This window comes from Panulirus ornatus, chromosome 5 (genome assembly GCF_036320965.1).
Source record: "Panulirus ornatus isolate Po-2019 chromosome 5, ASM3632096v1, whole genome shotgun sequence".
Taxonomy (NCBI): Eukaryota; Metazoa; Arthropoda; class Malacostraca; order Decapoda; family Palinuridae; genus Panulirus; species Panulirus ornatus.
In genome coordinates this window covers 42,526,202-42,554,179 of record NC_092228.1, presented here as the reverse complement: position 1 = coordinate 42,554,179, position 27,978 = coordinate 42,526,202, and the positions used below count along the sequence as shown (strand labels likewise).

Below are 27,978 nucleotides of genomic sequence, written 5' to 3'. Positions count from 1 at the left end.
CTTGAATTATGCTTGCCTGCTCATACTTAGATGCAACACACAAAATCTATCTTTTGATGGCAAAATGTATTCCAGCTACCGACAATTTTTATGTATGATTTTTTTTTTTTATTATTTTGCTTTGTCGCTGTCTCCCGCGTTAGCGAGGTAGCGCAAGGAAACAGACGAAAGAATGGCCCAACCCACCCACATACACATGTATATACATACTGAATGATGGAATATTTCTGTGTACTTGAATAACTTCCACCTCCAAGAGAAGAGGTCTTTTTAAACTAAATCCTCACTCCTCTTTGAACTTATGTCGTGGTCAGAAAGGTTTGGTTTGATATCTTATTTCTCTCCAAGATTATCACTTTAATAGGAAAGAACTTTTGCTGATCTGGAAATTTATCTTTCCCTGGGCCTCTGAATAAATGTAAGTGATAAGTATTTCGCTCTCTTGCTGGGTCTCTGACATCTTCACACCAGCATATCTTCAATTCATTGCTGTTTTTGGCCTTCCACTGTCATTCAAGTGTTCAAAGATTCTGCTGTGACAGGGATGTGCATGTGGAACATATTGAATTTGAGCCTAAAACATATTTAAGTAATGAAAGTGGATATACAGTAATTTTCAAAGTTTTTTGTCAAGCAAAATTAAGGCAGTTCATTCTTCATACATTAGTATTTTATGAGAGCAGACAAAGATATGACTGTAAATTACTGGTGATAGCATATATTTTGAACAATCATGAGTAGATGTAACATTCTCAAATTAGAGAATTTGCCCAAAAATGCTGAAAAAAGAACAAGTATCTCGTTTAAGCAGAGCACTTGCCTTAAGGTTTTTTCTGGCAATTTATTCCAACTTCATTACAAAAACATTCAAAGGTAGGGTCTCTTGCAAAGTACTTTAACAAAGACAGAACAAAACATAAACTATTTCAACATATCAAAAATAAATAAAGCCATGAATACTGTACATGCTATGGAATAATCTGTACAATGTTTACTATACATGTCAAAAACAGGGACTAACTTAGCAAAATCATTTTTAAATCAATAACATACCAGATTTAACAATTACAAATAACTGTAGTACAATATTACCAGAAAGATTTGTAACAGAATCCTGACAGCCAAAATCCAGACTTTGTAACCCAAGAGGGCTATGCCAGATTGCACTGGTCTGGATATGCTTCACGGTAGAGTTGAGATTTTGTACGCATTCCTTTTAGGGACTCATTTACATCCATGCAATGACTGTCTGGATTCTGTTATGTATGTAACCTACAAGAAACTGAGCTTGGCACTGTATATTAATCCCGTGGGGATCAGTTTTTGTCATTCCTACTATTCCTTAGAATTAGAATTTTCAAAATCTTATTTTAAAAAATGAGTCTGGCACCCTTTTAAAAAGTACTTTAGCACTATGGATTTACTATAGCTTACAATTATTTCTGGACGTTCACTAGAGTCATTGCAGTATAGTATATAGCCCTATACAACACAACCTCTGCTTGCTGTTATTTCCATATGGCATTAATCAGCCATGAGGGACAAGTCACGTCAGCCCTGTGTGTCTTTCCTCATTATAAGTGTAGTGATAACCCCGGCTTAGCAATATCTCACAATTCCAAAATTATCTCTTGTATACTGTACAGCCATAGCTACAAAGTACATCCTATCCAACCCTACTGATGACGTTTGGGAAAAGTTTACATTCTAAGGCTACATTTAATTTTTTCAGTATGATTTTAGTTTTTTAATTCTATTTTCTTGATATATAAGTTTTGCTATTTTTCATATTTACAGTACTTTAATATCCACAAGATGCTATATTCAAATAACTTTGAAGAGCATGTCAATTAAAATAACCTTAGATCATTGACTCTTCCCCAAAGTCACTGCCATATATTGTACCACTGAACCAAGAACCACACAAATATATATCATGACTATCATGGGCATATGGTCAAACCCTGGCTAGAACTCTTCAATATTGTTTCGTATTTTATGATTCATTCTTTGGCTTCTCTATTGCAGTCATTATTACTTTTCATTCCTTTATATATTTTCTAGCATAGGCATTATTCTGTGAAAAAAAAGAAGAGGGTAAATATTTGAAATACTCTGTAATAACTGCACTGTTGTAGATATTTCAGGATAGAAGTACATTTGGTTCTCTTAACAAACCAGTGCAGTCAGTGTCATCAGTTTTATGTTAACAAGATAATTGTGTAGTCTTGATTTCAGACTAATATCAACAAGGCTATAGCTATGTTTGGTGCTAGTTTCCTGAACCATAAAGTCTCGATAACAAGACTTCTGGGATACAAATTGCAACACCAACATGTCTATGATATGAATAATTTAAGGGAATATACACACAAGGCATCTGTTAGGATGAAGTTCCATGAGTAGATGGGCTTTTTCTATGCGTTACAGTGGTAACAGTATTCATAAACCAACATTTTGCTTCTGATTTCCTAAGCAAGATATTTTCCCCTTCATCAAGACATATAAAAGAATAAATATACTAATTTACTGTAATTGGGTTCCTTAAATAAAAACTACATGTATCAGTAGACATTATCTAACCAATTTTCATCACCTATCCAATTTTGTTTCAAGGCTCATTCGCAATTACATAATATTATTTGTTTTCACTCCTGAGAGCAAATAATACTGTACAGACACTCTTTCCCATATAATTACTAAAAAGGGACAATGACATGTAATGGAACTACATATTTCATGACTCTACAGGGTTCTTCCTAACTACTGTTTCACTTTACTAACTCAAGTACAGTAGTACCAAAGACCTTTAAGGACTAGTTAATCTGAACCTTTACTAACTAGCACATCCGACATGATTTTCATAATTTGTATACTATTTGCAATGATTTTAAAAGGTACAGATTATCAAAATATGATGTACAGAATAAAAATTCTGGTCAACAAGACCCAGACAAGATTGACAACTACTGCTATCGGCAGAATGAACTTTGCCACTGTCAACAAGATCCGCTTTATTATTCCTTGGTACTGGATACTGCTCCAATGGACTTCTGTTATATGAACAATTACTTGCTTTGCTGATACAGCACTTTATACTTATTACTTTACAAAAATTTGGTGTTAAGATTATGGACTATTTTGATTAATATACTTCAGCTTTATCCATTAATTTTACTGATGAAACTAGCATTAAACTTATCTCCTGACAAGTTATAATTGTCACTGCATCATTGTGAAACAGTGGTTGGACAAGTGGCCCCCAATGAAAACTATGATAAAGAAAAATATTTGGAGCAATAAAATACATAGAGAAACCAGACTTGGCATCCACATTTAAAAAATTAGTCAAACTATTGGTTGAAAAATTAATTACGGACAGAAGGAGCACATAAAACGAGGACAATGGGCACACTCAGCAAAGTTCTCTGCCGCAGACTACAAACATGGGAGGGATGTGGGTCTGGAGGGAATGATTACGACTGTATGACAGCAGCTGTGAAGACATGGATGGACATGCATTATTGCATTGCTCAACTATAGTATGTTACTTTTTAACTATCTTTTAATAACTGGAAGCATTTATACAGAAATATTTGCTTTTAATTTAAAATTTAAGAGAATTTCTACCAGACAACTAGCCCTAAAAACTTCCTAGGTTTTCTCATTATTTCCATATTGTATATGATTGTCCTATAAATACCAAATTTTATATAGAGTATACGAAGCATTAATATCCATAAGCAACCATACAGTCCTTTCATGTTAAAATGTAGCAGCGAATGCTGCCGTTTCAAAACCAATTGCAATGAAATGCATCATTTGATTAAATTTAAAACTTTGGAAGATCTTAGAGACTTGATAAGGACCATTTGGCTCATAAGCCAGATTAGCACTGATATGGTATACAATTTGTATTATATGTAAAGTGTAAGACAAATATTCATCTATGGTGTTGTTACAATAATGGTTAATTTAAACAGTTACAGCAACCTCAAGCCTACAATATGGCACATAAAATATCCTAATTCTGGTTCAGCTACATCATCAGAGTCATGCATTAGAGACATAAGGAGTCGCAGTAAATGAAATGGAATACAATCGTAAAATCAAATATACCTTGTCAATGCAACCTGTCCTAGCTCATGAATTAAATGAGTAGTTTATAATGCCTTATATATTAATCCCAAGTGAACAGAAGTTTTGATTAAGTATATACAGACTGATCAAACAACGTTTACCCCACTTGGGAAAGTATGCATTCATATATTTTTAACCTTTACCCCTTTTTACCTTACTTTTTTCTAGAATAAAAGGAAAGCTGATTGGAGCTTAAAAGAGTTTTGGTAGACTACACTTTGCATCATAAGCAATAGAGGAAAAAATGTAAAGTTAAAAGAAAATAGTTTAGTTCAAACAGGAATAAATTATGTCCCCATGTTTGGTTTTCACTCATAGTGAAATATAATGGTTTGGATGGTGGGCAGAGAAGCTGAATTACAGAGTGCTGAAAAGGAGTGGGGTTACAAGATAGTGTTTCAAGTAGATGATGCATTTATCATTCAGCAAGAAGAGTTGTAGGCAGTGGTGAATGAATATCAAAGTGTGAAAAACTTAACTTTACTACAGCTACCATCCTTTACTATGTATTTCACTGTAAGAAGTGGCACCTTTTATAACAAGAAGTTGGTTTCGTCCATGCTAAGTTTCGTCAGTAACATGTCAAATGCACAGAAATGCTGTTTGGCACAAAATGTTCAAGGAGTTTACGTCAAACTGGCACACTAGAAATCTGATTTGTTTTATACTGATAGAAATATATAGAAAAACAATACAAAAAGGCTACATAATAATTGCCATATGATTAGTAAAATAATTGCCAGATGACGTAATGCAGTAACTGTTACTGACAAATCTAGAGAAATGTCATATTTGATTTCGTCCTTTTGGACAGTCAGCACCACAATATAGTAGTAAACGATGCACCACATTTATCCTGTAAGTTATCATTATATTAAAGAATGTAACTCGAAGTGAATAATGTATTCAGTAATAATGTATTCAGTACAGAAATCTTTTAAAAAATTGTCAAAATATGGTGCTGTGGTTGCTGATGTACTTTTCCAGTTGCTAATATGAGTATACAATGAATTATGTTAAAATTATTCATAAATAACTGGTTTATTCATCTTTATTGCAATCATGCATAATTTCCTTTGAACAGGAACATCATTTGTAACTGGCAGTTGTCCGTTGACACAGGCACAACCTAAGCCATGAATGTCAGAGGTATGTCGAAATTCGTAAATCCTTTCCTTTCTACAGAGAGGTCCTGTCAGTACATGTACAGCATTGAAAGCATGCCCCTCTATATAGGGTCCCATTATGCTCACCTAACCCCTCGCTGAAAGTCCCCGACCCCCCTTCCATTTTCCATCCTTCTCATGCTATGACTGTCTTCAGGAACAGACAACTTCTGTACACTACACTCACTCAAGCCTCAAGAAGGTCTAGCCTTCGCTTAAGGAGTCTTTCCACTAGCACCCAATCACAGATTTAGAAACCATTTCATGCTAAAAAAAATTATGAACAAAATGTAGCAGCAAGGAGAGAAGGTAAAAAGGGAAATGGGCTACAGATTTGTTAAGGGATCTTCTATGCTGGAAGAAAAGGGTCATAAGATTTCAAAACACTAATTCTTCCTAAATCGACTTTGTGCATGGGCAGACATATTAAGAGTATAATCACATGAGAATGATGAGGTCTCTTTTATTTACCGTTAGGTGATCAGGATGATCAAGTTGTCACTGAAAGTCTCCCTGTAGACCTTTCTGACTGACACCTCTCCAAGAGGTCCAGGTAGAGATAGAGTTTTCTAAAAGTATCGGATGTGTTCCACAAACTCCTACTGCTGATACCTAGCAAGAATAGGGATAAAGGATATGCACCAATAAAAACCATTTTGTGTATCATGAACTTGCATGTTGTGTGAAGGTTGAGCTCATGATGACTTTTCTGACATGAACCGAAATGTATCTAGTTGAGAGGTGTAGTTTAATAGCCGGAGCCTTTCATAGACAGCCACCACTGTTTTCCTGGAAGAGTTAACATTATGATTCTATGATAGTGACAGGATATAGTGGATGATATCAATGTATGTTTTTCCAGCTGGTGATGAGTGTTTGCTTTGACGAAAACAGTGGTTTTGCTTAATAGATGGAACTTTGGGTGTGAACACACTGAAACCCAGTCCATACACTGATAGGCGATACTGTCTGGATATGGTGTGTTTTTCACTACCAACCAGAGACAAGGGTAGGGAGAAAGATGGTTTCCTGAAGAGGTACATCTTCAGTGATATTTAGGGTTGAAAGAGTCCAATTCTAGGACGTCCAGAACTTTTCAGAAGTATGAGGCGAGTTGCAGAGTCCTAGTCCTAGATCTTGGGATGAAGAAAAACTAAAGAAGTTTATGTCTATGCAATAAGGATTCTCAGAGAGCACTCTCATGGGAAGGTATGGTGGAAGCTGCTCATTCTTTCTCTTGGAAAGGGACATGCTTTCCTGCGAGGACTCATCTGCATCTACCACCACAGTCCTAAAAGGTCCTCATGGCTAACTGGTATAGTCTGACTGCAGAAGTTCTTGCACATTTGGAAAGATCTGTAGCATTGCTTTTTCTTTAATGAAAAATACCGTACTTTAATAAATACTGTACAAAATCCATACATGAAGGGCCCAAAACTCTGTGTTCAGACTTGTCATATGAAGCGGGTGTTGAAGATGCGTTGGTAGAAGCTGCAGACAAATCTTGAGAAAGAGAAACCATAGCTGGTCCTTACAAAGGGAAATTATGCATGTTATGAAGCTCTGAAAATTAGTCAGCTTTAGAAAAACCTGAGTAGAATTTGGGTGTTGGAAACGTCCAACTCCATTGATTCTAATTCTCTAAGTACATAGAGATCATAAGCCATGGTATCCAGCAATGGGGAAATGTGCAGCAGGAGGAGAGCACTAATTCCTGATCAGAACAGGTCCATCGGAAGTAAGACTCCTACAGACTGAAGCCATCAAAACACTGAAGACAGTGTGGTTATTTTGACAGTGTTTCTGCCCACTTATTGCATAATTCTTTTGCTTGTTTTTTAAGATGAAAACCTGAAGTGTGTTTGCTATTGCAAGACTGGACCGAAGTGAAGAAAGACAGGTCCTCCAGATGATAATATATTGTACTGCCACGGTGGTGTCCCAGAAAAAGGAAATGCATTTTCCCTGGTTTATGGTGCAATTTTTCTAGAAAAAAATTGAGTCGAGGAATTGGTTAATGTTGATGCATAGATGCTGGGCTTTATCATCTTTTTGATGTTTCAGAAACCATGAAACAGTTAAGAGTCTAAAGAGCTTTCCTAAAGGAGGAGCAGGTTTCAGTTTCGAACCAGACTCTCCAGCAAACCCATAAAAGAAACCAGACTTGATTCTGAATAAAGAAGATGCCTGGATGATGGCAGAAACTGCTGTTACAGACAAGTAACATCAGCCAATACTTCATTCTAAAACCCATAAATAGGTCCTCCCTAGCCATGCTAAAGGTCCTGCGATGTTGGACCAAATACTAACCCTCACAACTTTCCTATCTTCTTCGACGGTTCTGTAATTCTTTCCCCTCATCTCGGTGAACATACTTGCTATTACTGTAACATTCACTCTGTCTTGGAAACCCCTCATTACAGAAATAGCTAAGTCTGCCTCTAAGAAACTGGGAGTCCTGTTTAGATGTCAAAATGTCTTTTCTTCTGAACACTTGCTCCACTTATACAAAGGACTATTCTGTCCTTGTATGAAGTACTGCTCTCACATCTGCAGTGGTTGTAGCTTTGCTACCTTACTTGACAGAGTTAAGTAGAAAAGGTTTGACCTATCAACTCTCTCAGGCCAACTTCAAAACTTGAACCACTTCCCCTGTGCTGCAATGTTGGTTAATTTCTCCTCTTTTGTAGGGATTACTTTGGTTTTTGCTCCTACATGCTGGTTGCGCATGTGCTCCCACCACTAGCTAGATCACGCAAAACTCAGCAAGCTGCTGTGTCACATGATTGCTATGTGGCCACTGGTAACTCTTGGGTGGGTTGTTGTGATAACTGTTTCCCTACACCTCAAAGCTTTGGAACCCTCTACCTTCTCATGTCTTTCCCAATGACTAAGACCTGGCATATTTTAAAAGATTGGTTTTTCACTTCCTCAAAATTCATAAATACTTTACCTTGTCTCTTCTTTTTCTCTTTCATTAACCTCTATATTTCAATTATGGCCTGGCTTTGATGCAGACTGTTGTCCATAACTGGAGCCTTCAATAACAAAAAGTGCATTCATCTAGTACCACTTATGTGATTTTTCATTGTGATTTTTCTTAATCGTGTTCTTCAACCGGTAATTCATTAATTTTCCTTGACCAAACCCCATTCATTTTTCAGAGCTCCTTGTAGTCTTGCACTTGCTGACATTTCCCATTCCTTACTCTGGTCTAGTCCTTTTACACATTTTTTTCATTTTTGTTCACACAATTGCTGCAACGTAGAGGTTGACACACTCATTGTATAAACTTTAGGCTGAATACAGTCCTTCAGTTTGATAAAGAGGGGAAAAAACAGCTTGAAGAATTCATGGTTCCAACCATTACTTTTAGATTTTTAACATTTGCATAACAATGAATACAACAACCACAGGGTCAGTTCAATAACCTGCACTGGTCATACTCTTTGAAAAGGGAAAAATATCTTAATATTTAATCAAAAAGCAGCAAGAATGTGGGGTTTGATCTAAATGCCAATGAGCTTAACTGTTTTTGCACCGAGCTTTTAAACCGAAGCCAATAGGTGATACACTCAAGGTAAAATGTAGCTCCAAATAGTTATTTTAAAAGATTTTCGATCACAAACCACTCTTAAGTATGTTGGGTATCGTATAAAAGTAATGTATATGAAATCCAGTTAATAATATAGATAAAGTTGGGAAGTGAAGTATCCTAAGGTTTATGCACTTGGTAAGTAACCTAATTAATGGTTAACATCGAGTGCCAGAGCATATTGCACCATATTTCTATCTCTTCAAAGCTTGAACAAACTCGGGACTCAGAGATATTCATCAATCAGCAGAGGTGAAATTAAAGATTATCTGAAATCAGATTCAAATTCATGACAATCTGATCATTTCACTTTCTTCTCAGGGGTTAATATATCTATCAAACTAACCTAGAAAAAGGCCTTAGCATAACAGGTTACCAGCCCTGAGTTCACTGCAGGGGCACAAAAATATGTAACTTAGAGCAAGGCCTTGACTAAAAAGGTGACCAGCTCTGGGGACCATAGCAGGGGTAAGAGGATGACCTATGTGGAGTCTTGACAATGATCAGCCCTGAGTACATCATGGCAAAGGAGTAGGTACATATATTACTGTGTGGGGCCTGAATGTGATAGCAACTAGTCCTTAACCCACTATTAGAGGATGAGAATTTGTAATCTAGTTAGGGAACCGACTTGACACACCGTATTAGAGCATGCCACTACCAGGGCACAGTAATGTACATCATAGTGTAAGGTTTAGCCATGACAATGACGAGCCCTACGAAATGTGCAGACCACAGTAGGGCCATACAAATGTGTGTGATTTGGTAAAGGAGGGGTTTCAAGATGAGGGTTATAAACCCTGAGCACACCACTGTCAGGGCATGAGAATGTATAAACTTATGCTGGATCCTGAGATGACAGTGACCAAAGTTGGGTGTACTGACAGTAAAATAGAGAGATTGTGTAATTTAGTCTGGATCCTTAACATGAGACTGACTAACCCAGATTGCACCTTGGGCAGTAATCAGCCATAATCATACCAGATCCTTCAACTCAGCCTACTTTTGCTTACATGGGAAAAAAAGAGAGAGAGAGAGCCACTTGAGTTGGGAGTGAGGTTGCCTAATGCATGTATGCTTGATCTCTTGTTCGTGGTAGTGAAAGTATAAGGAGTATTTCACCAACCCATACATATGTATCAGATGACTCATGCTTCCCACTCGTATCTCTTAAAATCTATCAGCTTCACTAAATTTCCCTTTTCTGAATTATATGTTTTACTGTAACAATTTCTATTAATAGCACAGCAACACAAAGAAAAAAATAACATGCTTAACATGAGACTGTGCTGATTATCATCATCCTGACAATTAAAGACATTACATCACCATATATATAAATAAATGTAAATACTTACAAAGCAATGGAACCATAAATGTAGTGAAAGATTCTGTGGGATCTTATTTGCCTACTTCATCATTCTAGTTTAGTAGTGCATCATACAAGTGAGGGAATTACATTTCTTCTGTAAGTTTTCATTGTGTACTTCAGCATACTGAAACTTTCTCTCTGTATACTAAATTAGAAATAAAATATCCATAATACTGTATGGTTCCCTGGGCTCATAGCTTTGGCACCAAGTTTGGAAGAGACTTAAAATTACTTGATATTAATGTCCATGTTTCAATATATACAATCATCATCTAACAGAGTAAACAGCTGTGATCAATTAAAGTAGATACCTGATATCATGAGGCTTATAAAATCACAACCCATAGCATGGAGAAAACTCACTGTTGTAAGTGTTCTCATGGAATCCGAAATAACAGTGAACACTTCTTATGATACATCATTACACTGTCAACAGATCATCAATTTCCAAATGGCCTGTAACTCAGTTCTTTATCAAAACAAAGTACCAAGTTTTATAAGTAGCCTATTATCCACTTGCTGAGAGACTTGCGAGTCCAAGATTATTCATTCTCGGCAAGCCCATGAGTAAGCAACAAAATTTTGTACATAAATATGAGATTCTACACAATGTGCTTCTTTCATCGTCTCTCACCACACAACTCAAGTTTATGCACTCTCATAAAATGTTAGCAGTAAGTCACTGGCCAGGTAGAGTGTAACTGTGGCATACTATATACACCTAAAGGCTTGGCCCATATAATTCTTTCGCTACACTGGTAAATTCTAAAATTAAATTAATACTGAGAATTTGACACTATGCGTACTGCATTATATATAATACTTTTATATGAGTACTGATGGTTAACTTCTGCCTGTGGTGGCACTAAAGCACATCAGTCCATGATGTTTTTAGTAACCTGAGAAAAATTTTTGAACAAATATCACACATCAAAAATGATATAAGATGGGAAACCTGTGTGATTTCTTATTCACAATGAAAACATAATTGTTTCAAAACTAAAAATCTCAAATGAACAATAATGCATCAGGCAACAACATTTTTGCAGCTGAGGCCACATTCATTCACACTCTGTCTCTAGCTGTCATGTGTAATGCACTGAAACCACAGTTCGCTATCCACATCCAGGCCCCACAGACCTTTCCATGGTTTACCCCAGATGCTTCACATGCACTGGTTCAGTTCATTGACAGCACGTTGACCCCGGTATACCATATCATTCCAATTCACTCTATTCCTTGCATGCCTCTCACCCTCCTGTATGTTCAGGCCCCGATCACTCAAAATCTTTTTCACACCATCCTTCCACCTCCAGTTTGGTCCCACTTCTCCTTGTTCCCTTCACCTCTAACACATATATCATCTTTGTCAATCTTTCTCACTCATTCTCTCCATATATCCAACCCATTGTCCTCACACATTTCATTTCCAACACATCCCCCTCCTCCGTAAAACCCAATCTATAGCCCATGCCTCACAACCATATAACATTGTTGGAACTACTATTCCTTCAAACATACCCAATTTTGCTCTCAGAGATAACGTTCTTTCCTTCCACACATTCTTTATTGCTCCCAGAACCTTTGCCCCTTCCCCACCCTGTGACTCACTTCTGCTTCCATGGTTCTCCTCTGCTCTCTCAACCATATTCTTTTTATTTCCACACATCTCTCTTACCTTGTCATTACTTACTCAGTCAAACCACCTCACACTGCACATTGTCCTCACACATTTCATTTCCAACACATCCCCCTCCTCCGTAAAACCCAATCTATAGCCCATGCCTCACAACCATATAACATTGTTGGAACTACTATTCCTTCAAACATACCCAATTTTGCTCTCAGAGATAACGTTCTTTCCTTCCACACATTCTTTATTGCTCCCAGAACCTTTGCCCCTTCCCCACCCTGTGACTCACTTCTGCTTCCATGGTTCCATCCACTGCTAAGTCCACTCCCAGACATCTAAAACACTTCACTTCCTCCAATTTTTCTCCATTCAAACTTACATCCCGATTAACTTGTCCCTCAACCCTATTGAACCTAATAACCTTGCTCTTAATCACATTCACTCTCAACTTTCTCATTTCACACACTTTTCCAAACTCTGCCACCAACATCTGCAGTTTCTCTCCCGAATCAGCCACTAGAGCTGTATCATCAGCGAGCAATGACTGACTCGCTTCCCAGTCCCTCTCATCCACAACAGACTACACACTTGCCCATCTCTCCAAAACTCTTGCATTTACCTCCCTAACCACTTTTTCTGCAAAAACTGTGCCTTATAGATTTTGAATCAATTTAACAATCTAATATAGTGTGTTAGCTAAATTTCCTCATGATACAAAGTTCATTGTAGGAAGTCATAATGTGCTGCCAAGCACACAATATATCCAGGCAATTTGTACTAGATCATACTCTATGTATTGGCATCAGAATGCTCTCTTCTACTGGACAGATGAAAAACGTTTTCTATCAAACAGATGAAAATTGTACAACTTCCAAGTAAAACAAACCATTCTGGTGCAGCAGTTGCCCCTCCACCTTCATTCCTGTATACCGACAAGCTGCTGAATCTAAAAGATTTGTTATTTGACCTGTTAAGATGAGTGTAGATTTCACTTAGGAGTTCTAAAAAACTTACTGAAAAAGAAAAAAGAATGTCTGAGTATTTCACTCGCATATGCACAAGAAAGATTATTAGGAATTATGGAAGATGCTAAATGTTTGGCAATAGATTGGCAACTGGGTTTTACAAGGAAACTACAACACAATCAGCAACATTCAACCTTGGCTGTAAGCTCATAATGCATTATTTTCTCATCCATAAATGAGGCATTCTCTATAACAAGTATTCCAAGGCTGACCACTGATTATGTGGCAGATTCTAAATAAGAATCTTTAAATGAGCTTCGATGAATCTGACAGCACACATTCTTTTCCAAGCTTCACTAAAGAGTCTCATGAATCACAGGATGCAGCAGGACCATATGTTCAGCACCCTTTATTGGTAACCTGAAAATACTGTAGTGTTGGATCATGTGGGGCACGGAAGGAAACTGCTTGGTGCCCCTTCCCAGCATGTACTGACCAGTCTTGCAATCAAATTGTATCCGAAGGTGCATATATCCACGAGCAGACCTATGGAGTAAAAGAAAAACATGCCAAATATTATGCAAAGAAGCACATATAGTATTAAAAGTTGATGTAATAAAGACAGAAAATGCACAAAAGGCACATGGGTGTATGCCCTTAGTCTAAAATAAGAATGTAATGTGTTAGTTACAAAGAACAAATTTACCCCTCCATAAGCCTGTCAACTCTTGTTGATCTTAAACTCCCTGTAAGTAACGAAAAACTTACTTCAATCCAAGAGAGTATTCATGTCGTGAGATGTCGAGAGAGCGCACCAAGTAGCTGCCTTCAGAACAAGACCTTAGTGTAGCCTCTGCCTCTGTTCTGCTTAAGGCTCCATGGTACCAGCTGTAGGAAAAAGACCCTGTGAAGCTTAACATCTAATACTTTCAACTCACTTTGTAACCCAAAGTAGCAGGAGTTTTGTAACACCACTTTGTTCAGATTACAACCTTATTAAGATAGCATGAGAAAATCGTCAACTTCAAGGCCATTATGCACCTTGCCAACTTTCATTAATGTGCTCTTTACGACTTGAAACTTTTGATGCATTTCTCCATCCGAAAGCTTGATATTACTGTAGTAACCTAAATTTAGAAAGAATAAATACTTAAAATACTTTTAACAACTAAGCATCTCACTACTGTAACCAATATATTTAAGATACTTCACTGACAAAAGTGAAATACATTAGATACCAAGCTTAGGTACCCGGCACTGAGTAAGGAATCCTTAGCTTGAAAAATGGAAAGTTTCTCAGAATGTGGTCTGTGGACCAAACTCCACTGGCATCCACCAGATATGCATCTATTTTTCAGTTACTTTATTCCCTGTTAATAATGAGTATTGAAGTATATACCTATTACCATTTCTTTTAAATATTTTTAATAATGTCATATGATTCTTTTATTCTATTATACAATTTTTATTGGATTTATGATAATGTTAAAAAGTTTTTATGGGGAGGTTCAGTAGATCCTGGAACACATCACTAATAAGTTACTGGTTCTCTTACTGTCAACTTGCATTATGCTGCCTTCTTTTGGAACACATACATCAGGAATTTAGTCTTAGGTGGGAAGAGCCTGGTATTGTTTCAAATTACCGAAAGCCAAACATTTTAAGGGGAGATTGTACCTGAAGTATTTTATTGCAGGTGTTACATATATATAAATAGGGTGTGTGTTAAAAAATTCTTTCTGTAAGTGGTTGCACCAGGAGGGAGATATCACCTTCGATAAGGCTGTGTCACTGTCAAAGCCACAGGAGTCCATCATCTCTTGCTCCTGTACAGCCTCAAAGCTGCAAGATCCCAGTTAAGTAAGGGGGTTCTGGGTTTGGATAAATAATAAAAACTGGAGGTATTATCAGACACTCCACCAGCAATTGGTTACAATATGAATGATAAGTCACCATCAGTGAGGCTGTTTAATTAACAATGGAAGGATAGGAGTACAGTCTAATCAATGCTGCAGGAGCCCCAAACGAGGGGTCCTGAGGTTGTTTTACAATAATTAATATATATAGCATAAAAAGAACAATATCCTGTTTTACATGTAACGTCCCATGTATGTTGTGTTTATTTACATTCTGTAGGCCAAGCTGGGCCTCTGAGAGGGGGGATGTAGGAGGTACATCATACCCCCAGGGGTACAAAAGGAGGTGCAGGGAATTTCCTGGGATCTCGGAAAATGCAGAAATTCAACAGAGTGCTCCATTCCACCCCTCTCTCATCTTCCATACCCTTTATGGCCTTAAAGCTCATGGCATAAAACTGTAGTGGATAAAAACAGGATGACTAATGGAGAAGGGAAGGAGACCCAAAAGAAACTTTGTACCCCCTGATAAAATTCCTCTTGTGGGCCCTGACGCCAAGTTCTAAAAGCAACTCAAAATTTTGTATTAGTCTTGGTTGACACATGTCTACCTGCATGCAAGACATTTATGAAAGTTAAAGAACACCAAATCTTCCGTCTACAAGTCGTAATACCCAACAGGAATCCTGACTTACCCTTGCTTCATTAAAGGAAGTTTTACATCAACCTTTTCCCCTTTTATGGCCATTGCTGCACATCCTAAATCCAATGCCAGTCCACTTTTTCCTCGATTATGAATGGCGTCTGTAAAATTTACAAATAAGTTAAAAATGTGACAGGAGACAGTAAACACTGAGTAAATGGTTATGGTCTAGCTTTGTATAGCTATAACTTGACAATCTTTTCTGAAATGTGGAAAGAGAAAAACTTCCAACAGAAACAAAGCAAGGACATGTTTTTGGACCAATGCAAAGATATCATAACACAGATATTATGTGGTGAAACTTCACCTAAAACTGATTAGAAAACTAAGATTTTATGAAAACAAATACAAGTGAACAAAAAATCTCATGAAGGAGGGGACAAACTCATGTAAGCTACATGTTGATGCTGTCCTATCCTCCACACTCAAGGAATGTGAAGAAATATTTAACAGACCTCATGGAATGTCTGGAACTCCACAGAAAGAGAACCAATATCAAGAGATTAAAGTGGTAGATGGCAAATTCTGTGCTTGTTTTTAGGAAAAGCGATAAGAAAGTATGAAAAATTACTGGCCTGTATAACCGAAGAGCAGGGTCTAAACCTTCTGATAATCAGAAACGAAATGGAATATACATGCAAAGAGAAACAAACCAGAAAACAGCATGGATTTCGGAGGATGAGGTCATGCATGATGTACCATCAACTGAATTTCATTAATGGAATAAGGACTAACCCAAGAAAGAATCGCAATGATGAAATCACACAACCCTGCCTCAAACCCACTTTCCCCTGAAACCACTCGACCTCCCCTCTCCCTAATTACACACATGCCCTATTTACGATAAAAATTCACTGCTTCCTGTAACTTTTCTTGTACACCAAGTATTCAATATACCATCCACAAAGCATTACTAAACACTTATCATACACTTTCTACAGATACATAAGTGCCACAAACAGATCCTTCTGTTTCCGTACATATTTCTCACTTGGATTCTTCAAAGCAAACACCTGATCTACACAACCTTTACCACTCCATAAGCCACACTGTTCCTCCATAATCTGATGCTCTGTGCATGCCACCACTCTCAATCTCTACTCTTCCATACAATTTACCAGGTATACTCGCCAAAATTATACCTCTGTAATTCGAACTTTTACTTTTGTCCACCTTGCCTTTATACACTGGCACTACATAGGCATTCTGCTTATCCTCAAGTACCTCAACTCGAGCAATATCTCCATTAAAAATCCTAAGTAACCAATCAACAAAGTCACCTCACTTTATGAATTTGACTGTACTCTCATCCACTCCAGTTGCCTTGCCAAACTTCATTAAACAAGTGTCCCATGAATAATTTTATATATTTTGCCTTCAGCAGTATTCATAACACAGAAAGATACATTACTGCAACCAACCACAAATATTAAGTACATGAGATTTCATTAACATAATTTACCAAGGATAGATACTATGTATCATGACCAGAAAATTCCCTTTGAATTAACACTAGCAAATTTTGCAAATGAAATTTAAAATGGAAATTGGCAAAACCTTTTTACCTACCTTTGCTTCTGAGTTTTGGTGTGCCTTGATCATCGCTACTCTCTGCTGATGACCTAGTATCCCAGTCACTGGAGTTGGATGAGGAAGTGCCACTACGAACCTCCGAAATCTGCCATGGCAGAGAGTATGAACTATTGTGCCATCCTACCAGTACATGGATTAACTTAGCTTAGGACCTGACTAAGACATTGCAATTATGTCTCTCCACATGTTTATGCAAAACTGAACAACAACCTGCTAAGCAAGCCTATATTTAAACCAGGTCTCCTTCGTTTAGCTGAATGCAAAAGATCAGCCTGATGACTTTTGTCTCCATCACTAACTTACATGAGACTAATAATCACTTGAGAAAAAAAAAAATATTTGACAAGATGAGTGGTAAACAACAATTTATCATTTCATAAAGTGTTTTTTTTTTCTCCTTTCTTGGTGTACATACTGGTAGACTTTCCAGACCATGCCCACTGTTTATAGATTAAAAAGAGTTCTTAGCTTCTCACGGACTTGAATATCACTCGTTTTCCTGAGGGGGGAGTAACTAAATCTCTGAATAGTTCTCCCTTCATTTAGATAGGAAAGCAACTGAAGGCTTATCAATGGAAAGTGTTACTAGTCCAGAGTCCACCCTAATACTATCATGTGTCAAACCTGTGTGCCCTGACATTTGAGAAATGAAAAAATAAAAATGCAGGCCCCCCACATTCTCTGATAAAATCTTCAGGTCATGTACTAACAATCTACCGCTAAAGTAAAAGAAATAATTTCACCTCTTGGTATTCTTATTAAGTGGGAGTCATTACTTTCATTTTTTGTTTAACTAAGCATCCTATGTATGAAGCCATATTTAAGTGATACAACTTACTTTTCAGTTCCATTACCCTGAACACCAGACAAGGGCAAAACACTTCTGAGGAAGTGCAGCCTTCTAGATGGATATACTACTTGGTGTCAGTGAAGTCAAGCACTCCGCATGGGTGGCAAATACTGCACTTTTTTTCGTTACTGTTTATGAAGCCTGACTCAGAGGGATGCCAAAGTCCTCTGGTGAAGGGGATGATGATCTTAAGGTTATCTGTACATTAAAACTCAAAATAACAACATGCAGTACTGTATCAACAAAAAGGACTATACATTTATATTTCTATACAATATACACAGCATTATTAAAAAGTCCCTCCCTGTCATGTTGGACAGCATTGATAGGAGGTACAGAGTGTTTGGCCTTGCAAACAATATGAAGCCATGACTAACTGAGGCTGTTTTCTTTGTTGCAAAAGTGGTGTTTGAGGAACTACTTTGCTGTTTTGCCCAGCAATACTTCCTGGAGTTTAATTGTTCTTAATAGTAGTTAGCAGGTGGTTGGCAGCCACCAATCTGGGAGGCATATTACTGGTACTAACCGTCTGGGTATCAGGAGGGCTAATGACAGCAGCGGTGTGAACTAGCACTTCAGTGGTTGTTAAGTTGCACTCCTCTGACCCAGATAGCTGTCTTTTCTTTCTGCCTAATCCAAATGTGGACTGCTGGCATTCTGTCCACAAACATACAATCTCTCCTTGTCACATAGAACACTTGACAACATATAACTCGCACAACTCGTTCTTCGTAGCTCTAGATTTTCCTGCATTACTATGCGCAAGTCCTGCCTTTTGGCAAAATGGTAAGAGCAATAGACAGAAGTAGCAGGTAGGAACATTATGTAGGAGCAGTTGGTAGAAACATTAGGTGGGAGCATTAGGTAAAAGTAGTAGGTCAAAACATTGGGTAGAAATCAATCGGAAAATTAGATATGAGCCCCTGTAAACACCATGCTTGAGCTTCCCTCTGTCACTGGCCTATTAAGAGCGAGGCACTAAAGGCTAAATAGCAGTAACAGAGTTCACCAGATATTAAGATTCTTTGGTCGTGCCCACCCTCATCAGTGAGCTCCTAGAGGGAATGGGCATCTGAGATACAGATAGATAGAATAATCATGTTTTACAATGACTCAGTTTATCTCTTGCATAGCAATTTTTCATGGAATAAGAGCAATCACCCAATCACAGGTTTTTGTTTCTTATTATTTGTTTTTGCCTTATTGGGATTAAGTAGACCAGTTATTAATTTATTGTACAATGTATTTACAGAAGATTTCCAAAAATTATTTGATAAAAACCTCATCTTTCACCACAAAACAATGATGGTGACCAACATCAGAGCCAGATATGAAACCTCTGAATCTTTTCACAAAGAAAAAGTAATGAAAAAGGTCAGATATAAACAACTTCCTTTTCTCATTGTGACATCAGATTTTTAGAAAACTGGCCTTTGAATTAAAATGCATGTCCAAAGGGTTAAGAATAAGGATAATTTCAAGTTTGTCGATAATGCCTACTTACTTGTAATCTGGAGACGGCAGGGTTGACTGTGGGCTGGAAGCTTGGAGGAAGACTTAGTCGCTGGTTTCCTTCACTTGTGGCACCACTGGAAGATATTGAGGAGTTGCTGCTCGATAAACTTGCCTTCCCAATTTTGGCTGCAGCCAATCGTCGACGAAGTTTTGGCATGTCGAATGGTAAATCACTGTAGGGAGCTTCATGCTTTCTATTTACATGGAGACCATACTCAATACTAATACCACTGTCCGATCCTTGGACATCACCTTCTCTTGGAGGCCCTGGAAGAATGTGATGAATGTTGCGGAAGTCTTCTTGGATATTTCTAGACTGCAATGGAGTCTTCTGACGTGCCATAGCAGAGTGCAATTCAGCCAAATCTTGTGGAGAACTCTTTTGGGAGAGGCATCCATTCTCAGATGATGGTTCTTGGGACTTATCCGAAATGGGTGAAAGAATCTGAAACTTTGCTGACTGGATTAGTGATCGATGGGGTGCACTGAGGTTAAGGGCAGGACGGGATAGGAGGGATGAGTCACTCCCCAGGGACGAACTCTTATAACTACTCATTGCAGACTCATTACTGGCTGTGCTTTTGCTACCATCACTCATAGAACTTCGCAGACTTTCAAGGCTTGACATTGTACTACCTGTCACAACACTTTCAATACTGGAGTATTTCACATTCACTCCAGGAGGAATAAAACAGGCTTTTATATCCCTGTGGGAAGAGCTGTCAAGAAGTACCTCCATTGATGCATTGAGACTGGTGTGACTTTCAGAGGGTGGTGTATTTCTACTCAATCCTAGTCGTTCCTTACTCAAACTCTTCTTTATAGGGAGGTTCAGATCCTTTTGTCTTGGTGGACTAAACCAACTGGAGGGACTTTTTTCTGCAATGGGAGTTTTCTTGCTGAATTTAATGGGTAGAGGGGCTGTGCCCGGAGGACTTCGCAATTCTAAAGGTCGTAAAGGCAGTTTAGAGGGGATGGCTTGAGATTTACTAAGCTCTACTCGCTCTTTTAACTTGTTCTTCTTCTTTTTCGCACTCTTCTTCTCTTTTTCAGCATCCCTGAAATAATCATCACTGTGCATATGAACAGTGTCTAAGTCAGCAGATAGTTCCTTTGCATTCTGACCTTCTATGTAATCCTCAATGTAGTCATCCTCATCCAGGGAATCGGATCCACGATTAAGAATTTCGTCATCACTTTTAGACAATCCAATAGGGCGGACACGATGCTCAGTTATGTAGTGAGTGGATACACTACGTGCCGGGCGAGGTGCAATACCACGGCCTCGATCACGACGACGACCCTTTGGTGTGTATACACCAACCTGCACACAACAAAAAATATATGAATTTTTAGCTATGGATGCTGGTAAACTGTGAAGCTCACAACTAAAGTACTTGTATTTTTAAGCCAATACATATCACAATTGTGTAATGAAGTAATCTTTCTGTACATTCTTTTCATTTTGTAATAATCTTTCTGTCCATTATTTTCATCATATGGAAAACTTGCATAATACATAAATCACTGATGAAAACATGAAATTTAAAACAAGGTTGATATTAAAGTCGAGACTGGACTATTGATATACAGAACACTTTGTGCATTGCAACTAAGATCAATTAACGAAATATGACACAATGTAATCATTTAAGTGGAGTGATATGTGTGTACATCTATGCAGGGATTGCAGGGCTACTTAGAAGTAAGTGCTTGGTGTCTCCATTAAGGTGGGTGCATTTTGGGTAAGAAGGTCTTCAAATATTTTGAAACAGTGTCTGTATAGTAGGGTCTGTGAGGCCTGGATGTGGATAGGGAGCTGTGGTTTCAGTGCATTACACATGACAGCTAGAGACTGAGTGTGAATGAATGTGACCTTTTTTTTGTCTGTTTTCCTGGAGCTACCTCTCTGAACCAGGGGGCAGCGATGCTGTTTCCTGTGGGGCAGGGTAGCACCAGAGAAAGATCAAAAATATTTCTAATGTAGCAGCTGTCCCAAAATTAAACTGCTGATGTTATAGATAAGGCATGCGACTACACTCAAAATATCACGTGACCAATTTTTTTTTCAAAGATGTTACAAAGGAAACAAAAATCTACCTGAAACTTTGGATCAGAAGAGGTAGAAGCAACAACAGCACTGCTTGGTATGGTCCTGGCTCTGTAGCAACCATTCCCGCTATTGTTATGCTGCACATTTTGTCGAGAGCGACGACGCAAATTCAAAAGCTGAAGAATAGGGTGGTTGGCAATACGATCTATCAGGTCACCTCCATCCTCATTCTTCTTTTCCACCTGCCGGAAGCACGGTGAAGGCTGAAGTAGAATTAGTAATGTTCATAAGTGAAATATGAACTGATCAGAATTTCAGATAAAAGAATAAATGAAAAGTTGACATTCATACACTCTATACTGCAAATAACTAAACACTTTTTAACATAATAATAATAATTGTATTGTAGTACAAAATACTACAGAACAATCCTGCCCCTCTCTCACCCATCATGTTACTTGTATTCCACAAAACGTTACTGTATCACCACTGTGCCAGTCAGTAAAGTTTTTCAAAAGTACAAGATCTTTACCTCCTCTAATATAATAAAAGATGTGATAATATCATGTTTTAGGTCAGAATGACTTTTTTCTTCATGAATGCATCACCAGCTTTATAATGGAGGTCAATGGGGAGATATGGATCAGTTTACAGAAAATTCATTTAAAGTAAGCTCTTTAGGGAACATATGACTTCCATAAATCTAGGAATACATTACTTCTGTCATGGAAGTCCATGAGAAACTAAAAATAAAACATTCACAAAAAGAATATAATGAAACAGTCAACAAAACTTAAGAGATACACATCAATAGCTAAACACAGTATGCATTACAAAATTGTAATTTTTCATAATCTTGTTCATAACCATACAACAGGACACCATTATGATGAGGTACTGTCACTACAGAACCAGGGCATATAACTTTCAGCTGCTTCTCCTCGTCTCTTTGCAGAAACCAAGCATATAAGGATTAACCATTACAAGACATCTTTTCCTCAAACAGTGAGTCTACGGAAGTTTCTTCCTTCTTTTGCAATTCCCTTTCCCTCGTTTTTCAGCTTTACGTTTGCTTCTAACAAAGTGGATGACCAGGTAGGTGAATCACAGTTCAGGGTCAAGCAGATGAGTTGTTTGTACAGGATCCTAGGGGATTCTTTTGTCTTGTTCTGAGGGCTTCAATTTATAGCTCTTGCATTATTGTTTATGGTGTGAGAATTGAATGTCATTTGTCTGTCGTATGTGATATCCAATATAGACCGAGTCCTTTTGAGCGGGAGGGGTTCAATCACTCAGAGACATGGGAGGGTACAGGCTGGATTCTTGCCTGTTCAGGGTTAAGTGGGTGACAGTGGGTTTTTGTGGGATGCACACATTGTTTTAAATGAACTGGTTTTCTAATTGCTTGATGTATTGTTGCATATTTATTGTTGCCTGGATAGTGTCATGGAGCTAGAGGATAACTGCAAGGTCATCTGCATATGAGAGGACCTTCACGCTATGGTCTGCAGTGAGTAATGGGAGGTCATGTTGGGAGAGACTGAAGAAGGTTAAAGGTAGAACTTTTCCTGGGGGACACTACACTGTGGTCCCCCAAGAAGCACTTCTTTCACCAACCCTCTTCAATCTATTCCTAAATGACCTCCTATCACCTCCTGCACACCACAGTGCAAAAGTTGTCTCAAATAAACATCACAGTATCATGATGCTCCTCAAACAACAACAAACATCCAACACTAAATCAAGCAGTTTGAACACTCACTCAGAATAAATGCATCCCACAAAAACTATCTATCACGCTTTTAACCCCAAACAGATATATTTCAGCTTGAACCTGGAGCAAATGAGAAGAGAATACATGAAATTGGGAAAACCTTGATAATTACATATTCGTACATGTCAGGAAGGGAGCTCCACAGCTGTAGGGCTCAGTCTCTTGAAGTTTCCTTCCTGTCAGCCATCTAAAATTCATTATTTCACTTATTCGATTCATCCACAACTCCGACACCATAAAAGTACTTCAATAGGTCTTTTCTGATTTCTCTTCCTTTTCGTCTTTTAAAAATGTGCATTGCCGCATATCCACAAATGCACTTACTGTTCAACATCTCACAGGATCCTCATCTAATGGATGTCACATGTTAGATACGTTAACAGTCTTGTAAGTACTCTTGGGTGTTGGCAAAGAAGCTATTATTTACACAAAGTTGAAAATCATTATGAAACATTTTATTGGAGAAAATGTTTCAAAATGATTTTTAACTTCATGTAAATAACATCCGCTTTTCCAACACCCAAGAATTACTGCGTATCCTATGCTAACACGCATACTGCATTTCGTACAACTCACCTTGCTGTCAAAGGCAGTTTCGTATATTTGGCGACGACTCCTCTGCGCCATGGCATACTGGGCTCCAAGACTAAGGCTGGGAACTGGACGGTATGGCAACACAGCAAAAACCTGCAAACAGTCTTTTCTCGTGAATTTTCTATAGAAATCCCCAACTGAAGAATGTCATATTTTATTACTACTAATATTCTCAAATCATTTCAGCGTAAAATTAGCTTTAATATCGTACACTCTTCAACAAAATATCTCACCAAAGAACTTGCTGCCACAATTTGTCTGGTCATAATGGGAACATCACCGCTGTCCACAAACCCTGGACACTACGAGGCAGCTTCAGGTCCACTGAGGTTGACCCAAACTTCGACGTGGACCTTCCAAGGCTTGGCAGGCATGGTCTCTCTCTCACACACACACACACACAGACACACACACACACACACACTCTCTCTCTCTCTCTCTCTTTCACAGAAACCCCCTCGCGTCTCACCACGGAAATGACAGCTTGCCCCTAGAGGTTACAGGCCAGGAGTGAGCACTCTACGCTTGTGCCTGGAAATACAGAGGTTACAAAATAATTTAGGGGGTCAATAAGAATAAAAATAAACACAATATCAACTCTCCCACAGCTTTACAATAGACGAGCCATGGCTTTAACATATGTCTTTAATAGTAATAATTAACATCTCTTGGGTCCATTAGCATCCACGTAGACCCCCAAGCGGAGGACACGTCGTCAGTAGGTAGTGAGGATATATACCACAGGAGACACTTAGGAGCAAAATCTGGGTGTAATCCCACGACCATTGAGCAAGCTGCACCAACAACAAGGAAGGGGGGGTGGTGGTTTTAGGCCCCTCCGCCTCGCCTTAGGGCGCCCTAACTACCCGGACTACCAACCCCCCTAAATGGCCAATTCACGGCCGTGGTTATTATCCCACGGACGCCTCTGACTTGCCTGCTGCTCTCTTGAGGCCTGTATATCCCTCTAGTCCGTCAGGAAAATCCCGTGTGCGTCATCTTCTCTCGACTACCGTCTGACAAATCCAGCGCGCATGTGCGTCGTCTGCTTGTTTACGCATTGATACCACCTGCGTCCGATTCGCGTCCTTTGTCCCGATGGCCATTTTTTTTCCTATATCTCCTATATGGGTAGCGCCTATATGCTGGGGGAATATATAGAAATTAGGGCCGGATCAAGTTGCCAAGGCCTTGACCACCCCTGGCCAGGAAACCAGTCTTGGGGTAATATTATGCTCCCGTCCCCTCAGGACATTCGGACAGGTTGGGAAAGAAAATGAGAATAATTTTATGGTGGAGTTTTGAGGGGAGTGTTAGCTAATCCCGCCTTTTCCCTACACTGCTGTCGCTCTTTATCTTAAATTACCCAGAGCCATCAGAAAGAACTTATATATAGAGATAGACTGCCTGTCGTTTCACATAAAAGAATAAGCTTCTTAAAGATAATGATTATCTCGCGTATTCATAAATTTATCTCGTAACTTTTCCTATAGACATCAGCTTAATATTTTTCAATATCCAGTGATAAGAAATTCCTTCTCATAGAGATTTTTTTTTTTTGCTCTGTGATTTGTGAATCAGCTCATACGAGAGGAGTAAAGCAACAGATGATAAACAAACACAGGAGTAGTGTACAAAAGAAAAAAAAAATACGATACAAGTATAGTAATGAGGAGGTCACAAGTTAAAAGATCAATGTCACCTTGTATTAAACCTGACACTGAAGCTTGTGCAAGACTAAAGAAGGCCATTTGTGTCAGTGGGACATCCCCTGTCGACTATTAATATCAACCAGCCATCATTAATCGTGTCCAGGAAGGCGAGATTATTCAAATTATGGAAATGTCACACTGACAGTGATTATTCACAATTGCAGATGGACCTGAAGTGGATTTCAACGAACCGTAGTTTAATAAGGAAATCAAACCAGGTTATTTTTGCCTCGTCATTCTACTGTTACTTCTACAAGGTCTTTGAAATTTAGCTTCATATGATCGCTTTAAACAGAATCGTACTCCATTCTTGATTGCCTCAAACAGAATCGTACTCCATTCTTTCCAATCACCAAAACGGCTTTGGAAGTGGAAGGTCAGCTACTGATCCTCCTTGTGACTAATTTCTGATCCTCCTATTTCATAGAATTTGGCATATCTTTCTTTGTGGCCATCGACTTCTAAGAATTTGATCGGATGTGGTTGAAGTCTTTGTTTTCTAGATTCCCTTCCATTGGCTTTTCTGCTTCTCTCTGCATAACTACCTTGGCCATCATCCCCTGTTGTAGTTAATGATGGGATGAATGCCCCATTTTGTCAATGGTGGCGTCCTTGTATCCTTTTTTCCCCCTCCATGATTTTGTCTTCAACCACCAACTCTATTCACTTTTACGCCATGGACTCCAAATCTGTCAATTTCAACTGGCTTTCCTCTCCTTTCTAACTGCAATACTCGTTCTTTCCCTCGCGCGAAAGACAAATTTCCTCTCATCAACACAGCTCAATGTGATCATGTGAAAATGTAATTTGAACTCGTATCTCTTATCTAAATCCCAGTTGGTTCCCCTTGTCCTCCATTGTCCAGAGTTCAAAGCACTTAATCGCCCTTGTAATGAAATGATTTGGGACATTGTCTATTTCCCAGAGGTTAGGGGTGACTATAAAAGGTGCTATATTATGATTATTTCTGATCTACTGGAGGGTCATTTTACTAGCCCAAGTACAAAGATGGGACTGCTGTTTCCCCCCCTGAGCCAGGATGGCATATAGAGACATGTTACTACCTTCTCTTTATTCTACAGGTATTACTTCGACTTGTTAGCAATATGGAGGTTGAGTGGAATGGCCTTGGAGTAACCATCAGTTGTTGTTATCAGAGGCGGGAACTAATTAGCCCCGAATTTTATGAGCTACGAGTTCATTTTTGGGACCAAGAACAAATGTCTGAGGGTTTACTTTCAGCCAAGGGTTTACTTTCGGCCAATAATGATGTTAGAGACAGTTTTCATGGCTGCCATGAGCTGACGAGGTTTTGTATACCAAGGGCCAATCGGGTGACCTGTAGGGGGTCTTTGGAGCATGCGCTAACAGGCCACAACCCTAGCCTGATTTAACTTGGAGGGTCAATAATTAATTGCTTGAAGTTGCTTGCTTTGACCTGGCGCCGAGGACCTCCAGTCTATAAATAGGGAAGACAATGGGATCTTGCAGAAGGGTGGTAAGCAATTAATTCAAATCACAATAAACTGGAGAATCTTTAAGTTTGAATTGCCTCTAGGTATATTAAAGTGTTTAAAGTAAAGCTATTTTTCAATGGAGAATATTTGATATTAGATTCATAAACGAAACATCATTAATAATGATATAAATCACTGATATTCTCTTCCTGTATGTACTCTATATTTTTTTTTCAAGTAAATTCTGCGAACATTATCGATAATTATTTATCTTGTTATATCATATTTGTGGTCCAAAAATAAAACTGTTTCAAAACAAATCTGGAATTTAGGGAAATGTTAATATAGCAGCCCCTAAATGCCCCTTGTACATTTACCATGAAATTTCGTACTACTTAAATGATTAATTAACTATCTAGGTTAGCCTAATGATTAATTAGGTAGGTTTGTTTACTTCTCTGAAGATATGGGTGATTGGGGTGTATATGACACCAACAAGGCTGTCTTCCAACATAGGCATGTGGTGTATTAATACATCTATGGGGAATATTTGATAAGTGATAACTAGAACAATTATACTCGGGGAGTAAACGAATAACTGATAATGATGTGATAAATCGCTGTGATATCCGCCATGTTGAGTACAAAAGGATTAGATTATAATTAGCAATATGATATTGTATAAGTAACTGTTTAAATATAGCATAGAAATGATAGGGTAATTTGACGTGTCTCTCAACACGAAATTATGACAACTGTTTCCATAAACATATTCAAATTAACATAAATAAATAGTGTAATGATAGTAAGTGAATCTGTGAATTTGAATGAAGTCTTGTTGCTAGTGTGCTAGAAATGGTGCCTTGAAATGACAATGAAACAATCTAAGTACACATGAACTAGCAAGGTTGTATATGCAAATGGTTATGGAATTATGACAAGAAATACATATGAATAAAACCCTCTAATTGTATTTCTTGTGGGAGTGGCATTACATAAG

The 27,978-nt window shown here is 38.3% G+C and overlaps 1 protein-coding gene across 2 annotated transcripts; it reads right to left on the bottom strand.

Moving 5' to 3' along the window:
* Positions 1-797: 797 nt before the first annotated feature.
* On the bottom strand, positions 798-24,879 carry hwt (SH2 domain-containing adapter heavyweight). 2 transcript variants are annotated; one of them, XM_071662145.1, is made up of 9 exons: positions 24,747-24,879; positions 24,043-24,340; positions 23,792-23,902; positions 21,489-21,704; positions 19,378-20,712; positions 17,000-17,108; positions 15,423-15,531; positions 13,640-13,759; positions 798-13,417 (listed from the first exon to the last, which is right to left on the bottom strand). In XM_071662145.1, the coding sequence occupies exons 2-9, from the start codon at positions 24,073-24,075 to the stop codon at positions 13,228-13,230; spliced, it is 2,223 nt and encodes a 740-aa protein (XP_071518246.1). In that variant the 5' UTR covers positions 24,076-24,340; positions 24,747-24,879; the 3' UTR covers positions 798-13,227. The 2 variants fall into 2 exon arrangements, with proteins under 2 accessions (XP_071518246.1, XP_071518248.1); XM_071662147.1 differs by having other exon boundaries at positions 21,489-21,683.
* Between the last annotated feature and the right edge of the window lie 3,099 nt (positions 24,880-27,978).

Bases quoted from the DNA above. Each gene is read 5' to 3' on its own strand.
- hwt (XM_071662145.1), bottom strand. From the start codon at position 24,075: ATGACCAGACAAATTGTGGCAGCAAGTTCTTTG. The intron at 20,713-21,488 runs GTAGATTTTTGT...TGTTGTGTGCAG, and splicing joins CTTCTGATCCAAAGTTTCAG to GTTGGTGTATACACACCAAA. The intron at 15,532-16,999 runs GTAGGTAAAAAG...TAAATTTTACAG, and splicing joins ACCAAAACTCAGAAGCAAAG to ACGCCATTCATAATCGAGGA.